This window comes from Artemia franciscana, chromosome 6 (assembly GCF_032884065.1).
Source record: "Artemia franciscana chromosome 6, ASM3288406v1, whole genome shotgun sequence".
Taxonomy (NCBI): Eukaryota; Metazoa; Arthropoda; class Branchiopoda; order Anostraca; family Artemiidae; genus Artemia; species Artemia franciscana.
In genome coordinates, this window is record NC_088868.1 from 40,105,579 (window position 1) to 40,125,698 (window position 20,120).

Here is a 20,120-nt window from a genome sequence, read left to right on the forward strand (position 1 = left end):
TTCCACCCCTTATTTCTCAAAATCGTCTGATCAAAACTAAGAGAAAGCCGTTTAGCCAAAAAAAGAATTAATATACAAATTTCATTTTAATAATTTATGTGCGGAGAGCCAAAACCAAACATGCATTAATTCAAAAACGTTCAGAAATTAAATAAAAAAAACTAATTTTTTTAGCTGAAAGTAAGGAGCGACATTAAAACTTAAAACGAACAGAAATTACTCTGTATATAAAATGGGTTGTCCCCTCCGCAATCCCTCGCTCTTTACGCTAAAGTTTGACTCTTTGCCACAATTCTACTTTTTAAAACAATTAAAATCTTTAGCGTAAAGAGCGAGGGATTGCGGAGAGGACAACCCATTTTATATGCGGAGTAATTTCTGTTCGTTTTAAGTTTTAATGTCGCTCCTTACTTTCAGCTAAAAAAAATTAGTTTTTTCTTATTTAATAACGAGATAAGCCGGTTATGCAAATTATGTTTTTAGGCTCGTTTTTAGGCTATGTTTAGGCTCGAGTTATTATAGAGCTTAATTTCTGCTCGTTTTGTGTTTTCATAAGGCACTTAACCATTCTTTGATAAAACATACTTGTCAGAAACAGTTTTTTTTGACAAATTAATAAACAATAAATGTTTGTGAATTTATCATAGGCAGCACAGAGACGCTTCCTAAGAAAAGAGCTCATCCGATTGGATATTGAAATTACTAGTGCCCTTTTTAATAGTTAACAGTGATTAGAGGGCGACTAAACCCCTCCCATCCCCACCATTTCCCGCACACATTAAATCAAAACTTTGAGATAACCATTTTGTTCAACGTTGTTGAAAGGTCTTAAAGAGGATGACAAACCCTCCCCCACCCCATGGCCCTCAGGGCAAGGGTTGTAAATTATGCCTGGGGGCATATCAGGTTTTTATAGAAATTGCTGTCGTAGAAACTTAAAAAAAGGGCTCTTTCAACTGGAAATTGAAAGGGCTCGTACCCTTTTTATAGTAAAAAGTGATTGGAGAACAAATTCCCCCCCCCCATGGCCATAATTTCTCCAAACACTTCCAATACAAATTTTGATACATCATTTTTTTTTCTACGTAGTTAAAAGGTCAAAAAAATATGTATTTGAGGACGGAAACCCCTACCCCTAGCCATCAGGGCAAGCGTTGTTAGTTATGCCCTGGGGGCATAGGAGATTTTTATAGAAAGCGTGGTCGTATAAACACCAGGGGGGCTCATTGGAATAGTAATCAGAAGCTTTAGTGTCCTTTTTAAGAGTCAAAGTGGTCAAAGGACACCTACCTACCTCCTACACACACACACACACGTCTTACTGTCCTGAAATGCATCTAAAAGAATTTTTAAAATAGCCCTTCTGGTCAAAATAGTCCAAATATCATTTAACAAGGCTTTTGGGGCTGAGACAAACCACGGAGTCTGGGGGCAAGGGTTGTAAATTATGCCCCAGGGGATGGGATTTCAGGGTTTTGTGGAAGGAATGGTTGTATAAACTTTAGAGGAAGCTCATTTGGGCGAAGATTGGAACTTCTTACTCCCTTTGAAGAATCAAAAGGGATGGAGGGTAGCTAACTTCACACCCACCCCCCCCACCTACTTCACCCCTTCACCGAACAAATCTGATTAAAGTTGTGAGATAATGGTTTTGCTCAACATTGTCCAAAGAGCATATAACAATGCCTCTAGGTCTGACATAACCCCCAGTGCCCTTGGGATAGGAGTGCAAGTCATGCCCTGCTGGCCTGTAAGGTTCTTATGGAATGAGCGGCCATGTAAACTTGATGTAGGGCTCATTTGATTTGAGATTGGAAGTTACAGTGGCCTTTTTAAGAGTCAAAGTGATTTTATAGCAATAAGCCCCCCTCTGTCCACGGTCATCATTTCCATTAACACCTCCTATCAAAATTTGGAGATAAAAATTTCGTTCATCGTAGTTGAAGGGTCCTGAAACTATGTCTGTGAGGAAGACAGCCCCCCCCCCCCCCCCCCCTACAGTTTTCAGGACAAGGGTTGTAAGTTCTGTCCTGGGAACATTATGATATTCATAAAGAAAGGGTGGTCGTATATGCTTTGGAAGGGATCCTTTTGACTGGTAATCAAAAGTCATAGTGCCCTTTTGAAGAGTCAAAGAGATCAGAGCGTAGCCACCCATATCTCCCCCCACCCCATACACACAAACACGTTGTCCTGCTATGCATCCAATAGAAATTTTGAGACTGTTGTTTTATTCAAAATAGTCCAAAGATCGCATAACAAGGCTTTTGGGGTTGGTAAAACCACCAAAGCCTGAGGGTGAGGGTTGTAAGCTATACCCCTGGGGCATTTAAGGTTCTTATTAAATAGATAGTTGTATAAACTTTAGAAGTTGTTCATTTTGTTGAAATTGGAAATTCTAGTTCCCTTTTGAGAGTCAATAGTGATGGTGGTCAATTAGCCTCACCCCTAATCTACCCCTCTTTTCACCAAACGCATCTGATTAAAATTATACGACGGCGATTTTGTTTAAATAGTACAAAGGACATATAACAATTTCTCCAGGGCTGGTGCAACTCCCAAGGGTCCTAGGGCAAGGGCTTTAAGTTATGCCCTGGGGGCATATAAGGTTTTTATGGAATGCATGTAAAGATGTTTACGCTTGACTTTTACATTCCTAAAATATGAAGGGCATTAACATGAGTAATTTAGGGAATAAAATTTAACATTTTATGTGTATATGAGTCGTCCAAGGGTTTAACTCAGAAATTACTGTGTATTTTAATTTGGAATTTTCAGGAAATGATAAGGGAGATGATCAATTATCCAAAAAGGCAATATTTGCACGCTTACCACTACTACTACTGCTGTCTCTGCTACTACTACAAATGCTTTTACTACTACCACTACTGCCACTACAGCAGCTACTTCTGTAGCGAGTACTACTAAGGCTGATGACATTGAAAAAATAACTGAAGAAACGTAGAGGAGAATGTTGAACTAGATCAGAACATACTATGTATATACAGATTGCTGATACAGGCGTATCAGCAACATTTTTGGAACGGCTTAAAATATCAAGAGGAAACTTCAGGGGCATCATGAGTGGGATATTCAATTGACCAAAAGGCAAAATATGCCAGCTACTGCTGCTGTTAATATTGCTGTTGCTATTGTTACTACTAATAATTATACATTATTACTACTACTACTATTCCGGCTACTACCACTAATACTAAGATACTGCCATAATTAAGGCTGCACATCTAAAAGTGAGCCATTTACAGAATATTGAGGGGGAGCCTTAACTAAATCAAAACACACTAAAAGCATGCATAGTGTCAAAACGGCGTATCTCAAGAATTGATTTCGGTATTAATTTGAAATTTTCGGAGAATATTTAAATGGGAAGATCCATTAACAAAAAGGTAATATGTCACTACTAACACTAATGCGACTGCTATTTTGGCTTATGCTACTACTGGTTCTAAACTACTCCAACTATTACTTCAATTGCAACAACTTGTAATGCTTAGAGCATTAAGTTGAAAAGGGCGTCAAAAGAGGGTCCAAAGCGCACATCAACAACATTTTTGGAATGGCTTAACGTCTCAATTCCAGGGTGAATCTTCCAGGGTATCATGAAAGCGATGTTCAAATGACCAAAAGGCAATACGCATATTTTAATACCCCTACTAATACTGCTGCTACTACTGCTACTACTACTACTAATACATCATTAACACTGCAACTACTTCTCTTACCACTAAAACTATGTAATAGTAGTACTGTTTAGGCTACGTTCATGAACGAAACATTTGAAAGAATATTGATGGTAAATTCAAACTAATAAAAGACACAATGATTGTCAAAATAGCGTATCTACAGCATTGATTAGTGCATTAAGTTGGAACTCTCAGACAATACTTAAAGGGAAGATCAATGAGCCAAAAGACAATATGTACACACTACTACTAATGCTACTACTACTGCAACATTTACTAGTTCTACTACTACTCCTACTGTTTCTCCAGGTACTAATTCTGTCGCAACTTCTTATAAGGTTAAGAGCCTTAAGATGAAAATTTCAACGGGTCTATAAGCAAATTGACAATATTGTAGCAATGGATAATTGTATTAAATTGTGTAATTATACTACTACTGTGAATACTATTATAACTAAACCTAAGTGTATGAAAGTGAAATTTTCAGAGAATATTTCTGAAAATTTCGAGCGTAAGAATGAAATCCTGCTCTCCGTATGCAGGTTACCAAAGGGGCACATCAGCAATATCTTAGGAACAGTTTTGTGTGTGAAACTAAAACTTTCAACGCTTGTTGTGGGGGATGTTAAACTAACCAAAAGACAATATTTGCATCATAATACTACTGCTTCAATTCCTACAACTACTAATCCTGCTACTAATACTATTACAACTATTACTACCACTAAAGCTAAGACTACTACTAGTAACTCTACTCCTACAGCTACTACTTTGACTATCCGTGCTACTATTGCTAATAATAAACCTAACGGTGTTAAGGCAGAAATTTTAGGCCGTATTGTATCTGTATTAAAATAAATCAAAACACACAATCCCCACACAGGTTGCCAAGAGGACGCATCAGCAATGATCTAGGACCGATTGATGGCATTAAGATGGCAAGGTAAAAAATTTTACCTTGATTTGAAGGGGATGTTGAAAAAAAGTTCCTATGTACATACTGGTATTAATGCTACTGCTACTACTACAACTATTGTTACTAACCAGGCCAAGGGTGTTAAAATGAAGCTTTCAAGGAGTATTTAGGCGGATGCTGAGCTAAATCAAAACAAACTAAGACCATGTAGATAGTCAATAGGATGACAAAGCAATATCACAGTAAAGGCTTACATTATTAAGTTAAATTTTTCAGGGTAAGTTGTGATAAATTTTGAACTAGCCACAAGACACTATGTGTATACTTTTAATGCTACTTCGACGGTTACAGTAAGTAATGACAATAATGACATTAACTTGAAAAGTTTAGGAGAAGTTTCCATTAAACGAAAAAACTATACGCACGCAAGTTTTAAACGGGCATATAAGCATTATCATAGGCAGCGCTGCTCTATTATAGCAAATGAATATCATTGATATTTTAAGGGAGTCAATTTGGTTGTAAATTCAAAGTTTTAGTGCCCTTTTTAAGAGTCAAAAGTGATGGGAGGGCAACCAGCCCTCTTCTTTTGCTCATAATTTACTAAACATTTCTAATAAAAATTTAATTTAGCCGTTTTGGGCAACATGGCTGAATGGTCTTGTAACTGCATCTCTAGGGTTATTGCGTAAGTCAACCCCCCCAGCTTTGCAATTCGCCCATTATGTTTAAAAACTAGATGTTGCCTTCACATTAAATTAAAAAACACTGTGTACATACTGATTGCCGAGTTTCCCAAGAACATATCAGCAGTATCCCAAGAACGAGTGAGGGTATTATGTTAAAACTTTTGGGGCTACTTCAGTGGCACCATTTTAGAAAACCTTAGGGGGGGGCCAAAAATCGATTTTGGGCCCCCATCCAGCCTTAAAAATTTTAAAATTTTCGAACATGCCTTTAGGTACCGTACTACCTTTGGGGTTCGCATTTTGCAGCTTATTTAGGGACCAAAAACAGTACCAAAATAGAACATTTCATTTTTGCGAAGTCGTCGACAAGCTTCTCAAAATTGAGCTCCTTCACTGCAGCTTTCTCAGAGAATATAAGCAGCAAATGCGAAAGTCGCTCGTTTTCAATCGTTGTCCGGAGGTAGTCCTTCACAAACGTCAACACAGAGAAAAAACGTTCATTTGAGCACGTTGTGAGCGGGAGTGTGAGGACTACCCTGACGACCTTAAGAAGCTCAGAATAAGCTTCTTTCAATCCTCCGAGGCGCTCGAAGACATCTAAAGCTTTTGCCGGTTTCTGTGGAAGCTGCGACAAAAATGCACGAGCTATTAAAGCTTGACACTTCAGCTGCATAGTATCGATTCCCGCCTGATCGAAGTATGTCGCGATCACAAGAAGTAAATCTGAGTCCATAAAATCTTTGGATTTGGGGTTAAGGCAACGTGTGGCTTCTAGCACTGGCAGCTGGACAGAAAAACGCTCTTCAAACTCATTTAACACTCTGTCCAAAACCTCGTAGAACTCTCTCCGCATTTTGTCTTCCGTTGTTGTGCTTTCGGAGTCAATGTTGTGCTTTCCAATTGTTGTTGTCGTCAAATAGTCTCTTAGTCTTCCGGATATCTTCTGAACTCGTTTTGATTTAACAGGTATGGCTGAAGAGAGAGCACTTGTTTCCGACAGATCAGCTCCGACATTAATGGCTATCTCTTTAGACTTGCCGTATAGGACACGAAAATACTCGTCATCACGCATTTTCCTCAGTTAGTTCTTTGTTGCACTGATTAAAGTGCAAGCTTCTGAGATGACCAGATCTGCTGCCTGTAGTTGTTCAGAAAGAGGGTTTATCACTGCAAGAACTTCGTGAATGACATGCAAACTGAATATGAAGGGAAACGACTCTAGCTGGTTCTTAAGGCCCGTAGCTTCTGCTGCTGCCTCCCTGTCAGAAGATTCTTGAACTACTGACAGAACTGCGAGTATGCAGTCATATCTAACCAGGATCTTAGCCACTGATCTATACCAGTAAGACCAACGTGTCACTACTGTCCTTTCAAGCGTTAGCACTGGCACATTGGCAGTTTTCTGGGCTTCGACGAACAACTGGTATCGAGTGTTGCTGTTGGAGACGAAACTGTAAACTGTTTGCAAAACTGAAAATACTGATGAAATTCTTTGTATTTTCTGCATACAATCGCCAATGACAATAGAGGATGTTCAGAGGATGTTTCCAAGGGGGATTTCTCCGTGGAGGTGAAGCCAGATTTCCTGGCTTTATTTAAAAAATGATCAGAAATTAAATAGAAAAACAAGTTTTTTCAACTGAAATTAAGGAGCATTATTAAAACTTAAAAATAACAAGAATTATTACATATACGAGGGGGGTTGCCTCCTCCTCAACACTGCGCTCTTTATCCTAAAGTTTAAATTTTGTCCCAATTCTTTAAAAACGACTCCTCAAACACAAAGGGCGTTTTATTAAAACAGTAAGTAACTTTTTTACAAATGCTGAAAAACTTTAGCATGAAGAGCGGGGTGTAGAGGAGGGGGAAGACCCTCTCCTCTATGGGGGCACTGTGGGGGACTTGGGGGGGGGGTCCGGATTTCTGGCAATTCCGCGAGATCGGTACTTCCTGATGCAATAGGACGATGAAACTTGGCAGGCATATCAGGGACTCGAACAGACTAACTTGAGATTAGTCGTTTCCCCGATCCGACCATCGTGGGGGGAGTGGAGGGATGGGAATCCGGAAACTAGTGGCATGCATAACTTTTAAATGGGTGATCGGATTTCAATGAAACTTGGCAAGTGGAAAGAAATATCGTCTCAGATGTTCCATGTCAAGTCTGGATCTGATCCGATATTTGTGGGGGGGTGGAGGCGCCCACCGGGAAACTCGTGAAATACTTGTAGTCGAGGGATTGGATAGGGTACGCTCCGATTCCAGTCGAACTTGATGGACGGGAACCGGAGATGTCAAAGATGTGACTTTTATTTTTTCAAGTCGTGTTCGGCCACAGTAGGGGGCCGGGAAATTGTGTGGCTCGCATATGGGTCAAATGAGTGCAGCGATTTAAATGAGACTTGGAATGTAAAGTGAGCATATGCCCTAGATGACATATTTTACTGGCCGAACCAGATCCGACCACGGTCGGGGAGGGGGGGGGGGATTTATTGAAAAATGCTGAGATTCGAGTGAAACTTGATAGGTGGTGAGACAAGATGCTCTAGATGATCCGTTCACGAGTGTCCGAGCCAGATTCGGCCGCAAAAGGGGCAGCTGGAAGGAGGTACCGGAAACCGTGTTGCACGTCTAGGGATTAAACGAATAGGTTTATTGTGCTGAAACTTGGAAGTTACAACAGTCATCTGCTCCAGATGATCCGAGGCGATGCCAGAAATGCACCGACTTGAGTGAAACTGCATATTCTATTTCTAGCTCCAAACCGCATTTTTGGGGTGGCGGGTGTGGTTTGTGACGGGCCCATTTCCTTTGTTGTACTGCCTACTCGTAACAAGTGCCATATGAGCTCGTAGCTCTTGTTCTGGTTCGTTCAGTAAGATTGGTCGACGAAACAAAATTTAAAATGTGGTAGATTTACTTACAGTCGGTTTGAAAAACGAATCCAATCGTCGTTGCATCTTTATTTCTTCTTCTTTCCTTTGGGCTTTTATTTTCCTTTTTTTTGCACCACTCGCACCGGATGAACTCATGTTTCAATAATCCGATTTGAACTTGAACACAACTCAACACTGTTTCACGGTTCTTTATTTGATGAAGGGTAACGAGAAACTAAATACAAAACTGGAATGACACCCTGGTCTGGATACCCTCTTTTCCAGATGTTAGCCTACACATAAATGTGCCGACTGACGGGATTCATTAATCACTGGAGAGACTCCAATGTCAAAGAAGTACTCCGAGCCCAGAAAGGACTTTACAAACCCCTGCCAAAAGGGTGACCATAAATTAATTAGGGAGAACGGCAAAAACAGGATACTTTCTTGAAATGCAATAATCGTCGAGTATCTTGAATTTGCTATTTAGTAATAATTCACAGTAGAAATACGGTAAAAAAAAAAAGACAAAAAAGTAGAACAAGGACAAATAAACAAAGAATTACGTGGTTGAAATTGGGCCCCTCCAGAAATCAGGGGGGGGCCATGGCCCCCCCCCTGCCCCCTCCAAATGGCGCCACTGGGCTACTTCTGTTGTTACTTCTGCTCTTAAAACTTAACTAATTTAAAATAATGTAAGTGTATGCAAGCTGTCAAAGAGCATAGCTAGATTCTTTTGCAAATGGTATAAAATTTCATTTTTCAGGTCAACTAGAGGAGTTATACGACGGGTATGTGACTAAATTAAACACTGCTATTTGTTTCCACATTTTTAAAAAGGTATTTGCTGTTAACATTTGTTGAAATTTTTCTTCAGCATACAAATAGCATGCCGAACTATAAAATCTTAAAAATAAACCGATGATATTTAAACTATTATTGTCTCTTTCCCTGAAAAAACTCTGTCAATGTAAAACGAACAGAAATCAATTAAACAAACTTTTCCACAAAATAAGTTTTTCAAAAGAACAAGTAAAGAATTCCATTAAACCAAAAATGACCAAACAAAATCAAATAATCTACAAAGCGTAGAACTACCATAAGTCGGCATCGACAGATAAATAAAACCGGTAACGAACAGAAATTACAACATATAACTTAAGACTAACTCGGAATGAGCAGAAATTAAGATGCGTAGGGCTCAAAACCCCTATGTCATCCCAATGCCAGAACATAATTGTGATGTGAGAACAGCTCTGTGGTTTTGTCTGTTCTTTTTTTTTCCTAGCACCCCGGTTTCAGCTTAGTCCTAGAAAGTGGTAAGGGTCTAACCTTCACGATTTTTACAGAAAGCGTGGACCTTAAGCCTGATTGATGAATATGACTTTACATTTTGGAAAGCTTCGTAGAACTCTTGCTTGGGGTCAAAAAGGATGGTTTTTTTTCGTGTTTCTACCCATTTCTGTTCGTGCTTTCAGCTGAGTTTACCATTCGGTTTTTTGCACTTGGGATTACGGTAGAGAAAGGGTATCAGACTTGCATCTTAAACTTTAGAAGTTCTCACATTGCTAAAGAAATTAGAGTTTATCTTTTGCTCCTTTCTTAGTCATTACGTTAGAAACTTGGCCTACGCAAAAAAAGTCAAATTTTGAACTGAGACAGATAGATTTTTTTTTCGACGGTAGTCGATAGCTCTTGATGAGCCGATCAAAGTATATTTCATCCATTTTTTGGTAGAAAAATTCCATCATGAGGCATACCAGTTTGAAAGTTTAAAGGGGTTGACAACTTCAGTAGCGAGGTACACACTGAAGCCCAAAATAGGCCGATACCAAGTGTGACACACGTAAGAAGTTTTGAGCAACAGTCGGCTGTTAGCTCATAATCACCTTCGGCCATAAGGGGTTCGCAACGTTTGCTAATTGGTGTACCTATAATTTGTTTCCAGTGTATTTGATGGTAAAACCAATTTGGTTCCAGTGGCAAGACATGTAGGGGACTCGTAAGTAATAATCGACTGTTAGGCCACAATCATCTTCAACGATTAGGGGTTTGCAACTTTCGCTAGTTGCAATGAGGGGTTTGCAACTTTTGCGAGTTGGTGTACCTAGTATTTATTTTAAGATCCTTACAGATTAACATCTTCAGCGTTTAATCGAAGCGAGGAAATAAAACCAAAGCGATACTCTTTCAACACTTTACTCAGCATAGTCGAGTATAGGTTGCCGAAACACCTCATATTGCCCATACAATGTAGATCCAGTTTGCACTTTACTAAAAATGTTTTTACTTTTACAACCATCATTTTCGGGAATACATATTAGCATATGTATATTAAACTGACAATGCATATTCATTTTGTAATTTTTTAAGCAAAGCACAAATCACGTTCTGGCTTTGGGAAGGCATAGGGGTTTTGAACCCTATTTATTTTATTTCTGCTCGTTTCGAGTTTGACTCGGTTATTTATAGTTATTTCTGTCTGTTTTAGTTTTCCTTTATTTTTTGAACAAAAGGCATTATTTGAACGCTTATTACTACGATTACTGTTGCTTCTACTACTACTGCAACTACTTTTACTGCTGCTACTAGTGTCACTACAATTGCTACTTCTGTAGCGAGTACTAATAGGACTGAGGATATTGAAAAGATATCTTAAAAAACGTTGAGGGGAAAGTTGAACTAAATCAAAACATACTACGTACATATAGATTGCAGATACAGGCATATCAGCAATATTTTCGGAAGGGCTTAGCGTATCAAGAGGAAACTTCAGGGGCGTCATGATTGGGATATTCAGTTGACCAAAAGACAAAATGTACCTGCTACTGCTGCTGTTAATATTGCTGCTACTACTGTTATGTCTGATCTTAATTGTTAGTATTGTTACGTTTTAACTACGGTTACGTCTACTACTGCTACTAATAAACTAAATCAAAACATACTATGTACATACAGAATGCCGACACAAGCGTATCAGTATTATTTTTGGGACGGCTTAGCTTATCAAGAGCAAACGTCAGAGGCAAAATTCTTTAGAAGAGAAAATTGAGGGGGACTAGTTTGCTCTAAAGTTCAGTTCTAGGCACAATGCTTAAAATTCATGTTGCAATTTACTTTTTATTCATTTTAGTTTTCATTTATTTATTGATAGTGATTTATCGTAGTTTTACGCTTGGAAGGTTATTTGACTTAATTTTTGCTCAGTTTTGGTTTAATGGAGTTCTTTACTTTTTTGAAAAAACTTATTTTGTGGAAAAGTTTTTTAATTAATTTGACTCAATGACAGGCTGGATTCTGAAGTATCCCATTTTAATGGAGACACAAATAGATCTTATAGCAATAACGATAAAACTTAAGTTTCGTCACAAGCTGTCTAAAGTGGAAACTATGCTTCCACTATACCAGTTTCCATACTATAGTACTTAGAAATGCTAATTCTAGAAGCACATCCATTTCTGGTTGACCTCCTCCTCACTGGGGCAAAGAAAAAAAGCATAAAGTGGGCAGGGTTTTGAAGCCAAGGGAAAAGTTGGGGTTGCACAACATGAATGAAATTATATTTTAAGTACTAATTCCAGTCATCACTGGTTATTCCTTTGTAGTAAGTGGTCAACAAATAATTGAAAACCCACACTTCCATTAATGCTAATATCCAAGACGGTTTACTTTCACTTTCGAATTTAAATTAGCCAGCTGTTTCTGAACAATTGCAATACTAGCTGTGGTGACATTGATCTGCGATGAAACTTGAACCGGCAAATCAGAGCGATTAGTTAAATGTTACGTTTATGTTCCGTTGATTTGAAGCTAGGCTGGGCAACTTCTGATTTTGCTTACAGGTAACACTATCTATAGAGCGAAGTGTATTAGTCCCTGAGCCCGCTGCCCGCGGGGCTCATGGACGAACGCGCTTCGCTCTATAGGTGATGTTAGCTGTAAGTGAAATTGGACTTTTGTTTTGTTCGAAGGTGGAAGTGAACCATCGTGGATAATAACATCAATGGATGCGTGAGTTTTTTAATTATCTTTCGACTTCCTACTATACAGAAATTGCCAGTGATGACTGAAATCAGTATTTAAAATATAATTTCATTCATATTGTACAACCCCAACTTTTCCCTTGGCTTCAAAACCCTGTCCACTTGACGCAATTTTAGTTTATTCCTCCTCCCCATGGAGGAAGAGGGGCAACCAGAAATTGATGTGCTTCTAGAATTAACATTTCTAAGTGCTATAGTATGGAAACTATGCCGCTTTGCAGAATCGTTCCCAGTATAGACAACTTGTTACGAAACTAAACAATTACCGCGGTAACTATTGGCTAAGATAACATTTTTTCCATTTTTTTGTAAACACTTTGGTTTATCGTTCAACTAGTTTACAATGAAATGTGTGTCATTGCTGAATTTAAGTATAGGCTACAAATCCATGTTCCCCGTGAATTTCAACGTTTTCTTTAAATCTTAGTAAATTAGTAGCTGTAAGTAGTACTGTAATTAGTAGCTTAGTAGCTGTAATAAGCAGGACCGTACAGATTTTTTTTGGCGGGGGGGGGACAAAAGTTTTTTTTCTGGAGGCTTTACAAAAAAAAATTAAAAATGCATCAAAATGTATTTATATTCAATTTTGTTACGTTTATAAGAGTCAGAAAAATATTTTTGAAGGGAGTCAAAACCCATAGCCCTCCCCCTCCCTGAAAACGACCTTGTTAAAAAGAGACAAAAGGATGCAATTACTTTGAATGCAAATATACAAATTGAAAGGTACACTGACGTATAATCTTGCATCAACTATTATGGAAACAGTCCCAGGGGCTGGCAATCGTTACACAGGGGGGGGGGGTGAGTTCTCAATATGTGTATTTGTATGCTCAACGGTGAGTTACTTTAGTCTATGAAGATAAGCCTTTATTTTCGATTAAGATAAGCAACAGATTTAACCTCTTATATTTAACCTTTTTTTTATCCTTTTTTAACCTTTTTTCTATTACCTCCTTGCTGGTTTTTGAATTCTCTCTCGTAAAGTCGGTAAGCCTTAGCATGAGCACGAAGCAGATTGTGAGCAGCAATGTATTCCGAGGTTCCTGATCCACTAATACCTGGTGCAAATATTCCGATGCCATATCCCAAATGAGCCACTACATACGGCTCGTTTAAAGTGATCCAAAACTTTACCTGGGTATAAAAAAGAATTAAAGCGTTGTTTCGATAATTAGATCACAGTAAAACAGAAAACTAACTTGTAAAAAATGCTACAACTCAAAATTTTCTGTTTTTTATTCATTTCAACTTTCAAAGAAAAGAAGCAATCGTGTTTTGTGTTCTTTTTACTATTTCAAATTTTCAACTCGCAAGATATTAAAAATGACTTGGCAGCAGGTTGTTGCTGGTAAATTCAACAACGAGTAAAATAGGTGGAACAATATGTATTTCCTTTTTAACATCCACATAAAGAATAATGTTACTTGCCAAAAAAATGTATGAGTGAAGTTAAGCAATCAAACCAATCAAAATGTTGGTGATGTAGGCTTGCCAAAACGAGATGTAGTAAGGAGCGACCTGGCTCAATAGTAAATGAAACTCTAAAAAACGGAATTTTAATACTAACTCAACGCCCCGCTCTATACGCTAAAGTGTTTTACTTTTTCTAGAGTTGAGAGAAAGAGTCAAACCTTAGCGTAAAGAGCGGGGCGTTGAGAACGGAACAGCCCTTTCATTCACGGAGTAATTTCTATTCGTTTTAAGTTGTAATGTTGCTCCTTACTTTCAGTTAAAAAACTAGTTTTTTTATCTAATCAAATTAAAGCACGCTTTGAAAAAGGATGGATTGGAAAGTAAATGCTTTTTTCCCACTAATCATTTAATTTCATTTAAATTCTATCTAGGGTTCAATAATCTAAATTAGGCTATACTGAAATGCAAAAGATTAAATATAAAAAGAAAACCCAAATAATCGTATTTCGATGCTGAGAGTTCTAACCTATTCATTTCGGGAAGTGGTTTAACATTCTATTGCAAAAACTAAAGTATATATTGGCAACGGGCCCATTTCTATATAATAAAATATTTAATCCCTTTCCCACCCTTCATTAAATTACTAAAAATTAGCCCAGCTGCGATAAACAATTAACTATAGCACAACTTATGTCATTACTGAGGACTAGGAAAAGAATTGTATGAAATATTAATTAGAACAGTATGTCAAAAATTTTTAATATTTCTACACTAAACACAAATTTTAAGAATATATTGAGACAATATGCATACACTACTAATACCACCAACAAATCACCGCTTAACCAACCCACCTGAGGCCAAAACAGCTACGCACGCTCCTCCTCCATCACGATTTATTCAAAGCCTTCCTCTTTACATTTCCCAGGAAGTTCCCCTTTCATTAAAATCTTTCTTTATGCTATCCTCCCATCCCAGCCGTGGATGACCTGCTTTTCGTTTAACCCTGGACGATTGGCCGAAAAGGAAAATTTTCAGGAACCTATTATCCTTCGTCCGTTAAACGTCCTATAGCCAAACCTTTATGACCCTTTATGTCATTATGCATAGTAGTAATGATTGTTAGGGAATTCTTAAGGCTTTATTCTTGTTTTATTCTTAAAATGATTATATTCTTGTCAAACATAAATAACGGCGAAGACCACATTGCTTTTCCATCATAAAAAAAACAAGGAATTAATACGAAAGAGGAGTTAACTTAAGAATATTTCGGCTTTACACAAGAGAGCTGTCCTCGGAAAACTACTCATATAAATAAATTCCAATTCACAGTAAAATGGGATCTATAAAGCTAAAATTGAAAATTTGAAATAATCCACGAAATATTACTGCAACGAAGTTCAATGTGGAATGTTATTAGGACAACCAGACCTGTTTTAAGATAGGAGAAAATAAATTTAAAATGGAGATAGTTGGATAAGCTGTAAGTGGATAGAAGATAAACTATAGAAAAAGGTACGGAATTAAAAGGATAATTAAAGAAGAACGACCGAAAGTAAAGTGTTTTAAAAACAGAAAAGTAAGTAGATTGTCTACAATCGGGTGCAGTGTGACCATCAGTTAAATCCCCTCCCCCCCAAAAAAAGATTCTGGAATGCAATAATTTATTTTACTGATAAATATCTTTAACTGCAAGTCTTAATTAGCAAGTTTTCTATGATTTAAAAGCAAGAAACCGTCGATTGAAATTTGTTACCAAATATGCTAATCAAACTGAATTCATAAACTACTTAAAAAATGATTCCCGGAACTTTTAGCAGTGCCTAAAATTTGATAATACGATTGATAATACAATGAATGGAATGTTTTTACTAGTAAAACACAAAAGATGGTGTATCGTAAACAGTGAAAGTTTGATTCTAGCTAGTCTATCTACTATTTCTATGAGTTTTTGTAGTAAAATATTGTAGTACTATTTCTATGAGTCATATGCAAGAATATAATATCGGTAGAAATAGACAATAATATCGGCCATCTATTGAAACTATGGTTATGCAATGTTTTTTTTTACTTTTTAACTTAAGAACAAATAAAAAAATTAAGTTTTTTTTACTTTTTCTCAATTTCTTGCTCAAAATTCTATTTGTACTATTATTTTATGCTTAGATAGTGCATTATTTGGTATTGTGTAGTGTTATAATGTATAGTTAGTTGTATTTTATAGTGTATAGTTTATATAGTTATAGTGTATAATAGTTATAATAGTGTATAGTTATAGTTTATAGTGATACTGTATTTAATAGTGCATTATTTAATATTTAGTTTTTTAGAACTTAACCATAAATAGTGAGTCTGATTTGTACATAGTAAATAGGTAATTTGGTAAAGGAACATAGTAAAGACTGCACATCACAAAGTTTTAGCTCATTTAGGATGGAGTACGCGTTAAAATAAAGCACCAAAGATATTGTACTATTTCTATTTTATATACTGATAAAAAAATTAATAGATACGCTTCATCTCTTTCTCCCTCTTGGTTACGCAATGTTTTTTTTTTTTACTTTTTAACTCAAGAACAAATAAAAAAAAATAAAGTTTTTTTTTACTTTTTCTCATTTCCTGCTCAAAGTTCTATTTGTACTATTATTTTATATTTAGATAGTGCATTATTTGGTATTTTGTGGCGTTATAATGTATAGTTAGTTATATTTTTATAGTGTATAGTTTACATAGTTATAGTGTATAATAGTTATAATAGTGCATAGTTATAGTTTATAGTGATAGTGTATTTAATAGTGCATTATTTGATATTTAGTTTTGTAGAACTTAACCATTAATATTGAGTCTGATTTGTACATAGTAAATAGGTAATGTGGTAAAGGAACATAGTAAAGACTGCATATCACAAAGTTTTAGCTCATTTAGGATGGAGTCAGCGTTGAGATAAAGCACCAAACATAATGTATTATTTCTATTTTATATACTAATAAAAAAAATTAATGATACGCTTCATCGCTTTCTCCCTCTTCCTCTCTCTCTCACTCTCTCTCTAGCTTGACTTGTCCCTGAAATTAATCTATTGAACTTTCCGTACTACAACACACACAAAAACAAGCAATGTTTTGCCCTTCAGAAATGAAATGAAATAGATTTGACAGATGTCAGAACCACAAGAAACCCTCACTCAAACAAGTGCAGTGGTTAGCATAGTAGTTATTACCTGAAATAACTGTCCCTTGTTGATTCTCTATAAATTACTTGATTTCTCTGTAGGCATATTTAGCACTTGACAAAGGCCATGCAATAAGATTCGGTCTTTCAGATCCTGGCGTTTCCTGATTTAGCTTAAGTCAAGTTGAAACTTCATTAAATATTTTTAAATCATACAGCTCCTGTTGTAAGAGAAAATAATCGACCGTGAACTTTTGGCATAAATGAAGCGATATCGTCGAAGAGCGTGTTAATCAGGGGCATCACGTATGGAGGGAAGACACTCCCTCCTATTTTTGGTCACTCGGTAAAAGTAAGAGGTCGTTAGTATCATGGTGCTTCGCGCCACGAATTTTCCAACTCCGCCAAATTTTTTTGTTTTGTTCAATAAAGACCACATAAATACTGACAGGACATCTACAGAAAGTTCGAACTAGGTTGGTAAGTGTAGCAGTTTTACCTACTCTTGCCGTGATTTTACAGATGGTGCCACCACTTTCCATTTGGTTAAATAAACAGCATTAAAATAGCGACATGAGTATCGAAATCAGAATCTCGGTTGGTAAATGCGGTGGTTGTGCTAATTTTTGAAAAAAACAATCGATAAAAAAACAGCCTAATTTTTAAAGGTAAAGGATTCGACACTAGACCATTAAAGCCCAAGCTGGCGATGCTTATCTCTGCCTCAAGGCTGTTCAGCCAGGAAGCGCAATGGTGGGATCAGGCTCAGTCACACTGTGCTTTCCCACACTATTCCCAAGATTTTTACCTTCCTTCACAGATTTACCTTCCTTGCTTAACAGATTTTTCCATGTACCCATTCAGAGCTAGAGTGACTTTAGCTGAGCTTACAGGATCAAGCCGCTGACCCATATCCCAAACTAAATAAATGGATTCGCCTGGATTCGAACCCACACCCTTTGGACAAAGGATACCAAATCCAGCGCACCAACCACTCTGCTACGACGACTGGCAAGGAGGAAGTAACGCTGCTACCAGCAGTTCAAAGCTTTTCTATGCTGCAGATTAGGGATTAAGCTCAAAGTCTACCAGAAGGTCCTGATAACTTTGTTTGTAATTTACTGGAAAACATCAATGTGACTCTTAGGCAAATTAATCGGATTTAATTCTAAATCCTTGTGTTAGTCCGAGAGATTGGTCTTTTTTTCTATGTGTTTAGAGAGTATTTTATGCCATAGAAAAATGAACAAAATGTGAATGCAACTCAAATCCTGCTTGAGATGCTCCTAACTGATTGACCGTATGTCCAATTATAAGCTGTACGAAAAGTCCGGGACAAATCTACTTTCCTTGGCTATAACGAGAGAAAAGTTGAGATGGCTAGGGCACATTCTGCGCATGACAGATTGCCAAAAATAGACCTTGCGTGCCAAGTGTCTAAGGCCAAACAAAAATTAGGTCACTCCCGAATGGGATGGGAGGAAGTTGCAAGGAAATACATAAAGGACACGGGAACTTCTTAGAAGGGTACAAAGAGGGAATCTAAACTAAAATACCAAACTAAAATAATAAATACACCAAACTAAAATAATGATGACCCTTTCTTAGTAACGGTGAAAGGGTAACTGAATAGAAAACACAAGTTTAAACGGCATTTCACAATTTCATCTTACTTACAGCACTCTATAAGGCTAATCGCTTTCCAGGTAGATCATTATCAGATATTCTATTTCATTGTGCAACAAAAATTTGCGGATTTATGGGAAAACGATCTGAATTAATAGTTTTGTCATAAATGGGACATAGAGACGTTTCTCCCGGGTTTCTATTGAAAGCTGCCTTTTGGTATATATGCTTTTTTTATCTCAAATGCTTCCCTGAAAACTTTCTTGATACCTTTACCGGGGGCAATAATGAAGGTAGAGGTGCTGTCAAATAAGATGAAATGGTGCGGACTGTCGTACAAATGTTGAGCCAAGGCGGAATAAAAAATCTCAGGTCTTTGGCGTAGCCTCATGGTCTTGTCTATTGAAGACATATGCTCTAATAACCTCTCCCCTAGTTGCTATTGTCTTCTTCAAATATAAAAACAGCAACAAGAACAGGGAATTCTATAAACACCACTACCCAGAATGGGGCTGGTTCTATTTTTGCCACTGTTGAAAAAGCTCTGTATTTTATTTGAATGTTTAAGGGTGACATTAAGTCTATGTTTTTTATGGGTTCTTTTCAGTTTGTCACTCAGTTTTGGAATGCTAGGTAGAACAGTGAACAGTTTATTCTCATCCATCAACGGGATGATATCTGTTAGGATTTGTGGACTTGATGACTTCTTTTCTACCTTTTTCAGTTTTTTCTCTATAATGGTTTCAAGTAATTTTATGGGGTATCCAATGCAAAATAAAATATCCTTAATATAGTTCAATTCGGAAACTATGTGAGGATTTGAGTATATTCTTATAACTCAGTCAACCAAGAAATAACTACTCCTCTTATTATCCAGGGAGAGTGGTTAGAGGAAAAATGTAAATACCTATATTTATGCATGGGTTTCCTATAAATAGAAAATTCAAGGCTAGGAGACTTATTGAAAATTAATACATCTAGAAAAGGGAGCTTATGGTTATCTTCTAGTTCTAAAGTGAACTGAAGGTTCGAGTCTAAAGTGTTTAGATGAGTCAAAAAAGAGTTAAGTGACTCATCTCCATGACCCCACACAGAAATAGCATCATCCACAAACTGACCCCAGAACCGATGTTTCAGAGGAAAATTTTCCAAAGTAGAAGTTTCAATAAGTTCCATATAAAAAGTTACCAAAACTGGTGAAAGGCTTGTACCCATGGGTAAACCCATGATTTGGGTTTAAAACTGGTCATCGTGCTGGAAATATGAGGGGAAACTATTGCAAAGACGGACAAGAAGCATAATAGTTTCTATATCCAGTTTTTGTAGTCAATTTGGTTAATAGTTTCTTCAACTTTTCATTGAAGTTCACATTTTTTATATCACAAGATGTATATATAGAAATGGTATGAAAATTGGCCAATATTTTATCTTTTTACATATCAAGGTCTTTCAATTTTTCGACAAGGTGAGCTGAATTTTAAATGTATGAAGTTTGCCTTTGCATACGGGGGTGAAAAAGGGTTGACAACGATTTTCCCAATCTGGCAGTCGGAGAGCTATAAGAATTGGGTGTAGAGGAACTCCGTCTTTGTGGATTTCTGCGGGACCGTAGGTTTTAGAAGCGTAACAACCTTTATGATAAAATATTTTACAAATTTATGGAGTGATTAGCCTTTCAGTAT

General features: G+C 37.0%; 1 protein-coding gene across 1 annotated transcript in view; it reads right to left on the reverse strand.

Annotated features, from left to right (window-relative positions):
- The window catches only part of LOC136028425 (lactase/phlorizin hydrolase-like), a 100,531-nt gene that overhangs the window by 57,945 nt on the left and 22,466 nt on the right, over positions 1-20,120 (reverse strand). The window contains exon 5 of the mRNA XM_065706264.1: positions 13,179-13,362. Coding sequence (XP_065562336.1) covers positions 13,179-13,362 — 184 coding nt within the window. The remainder of the gene's footprint in view (positions 1-13,178; positions 13,363-20,120) is intronic.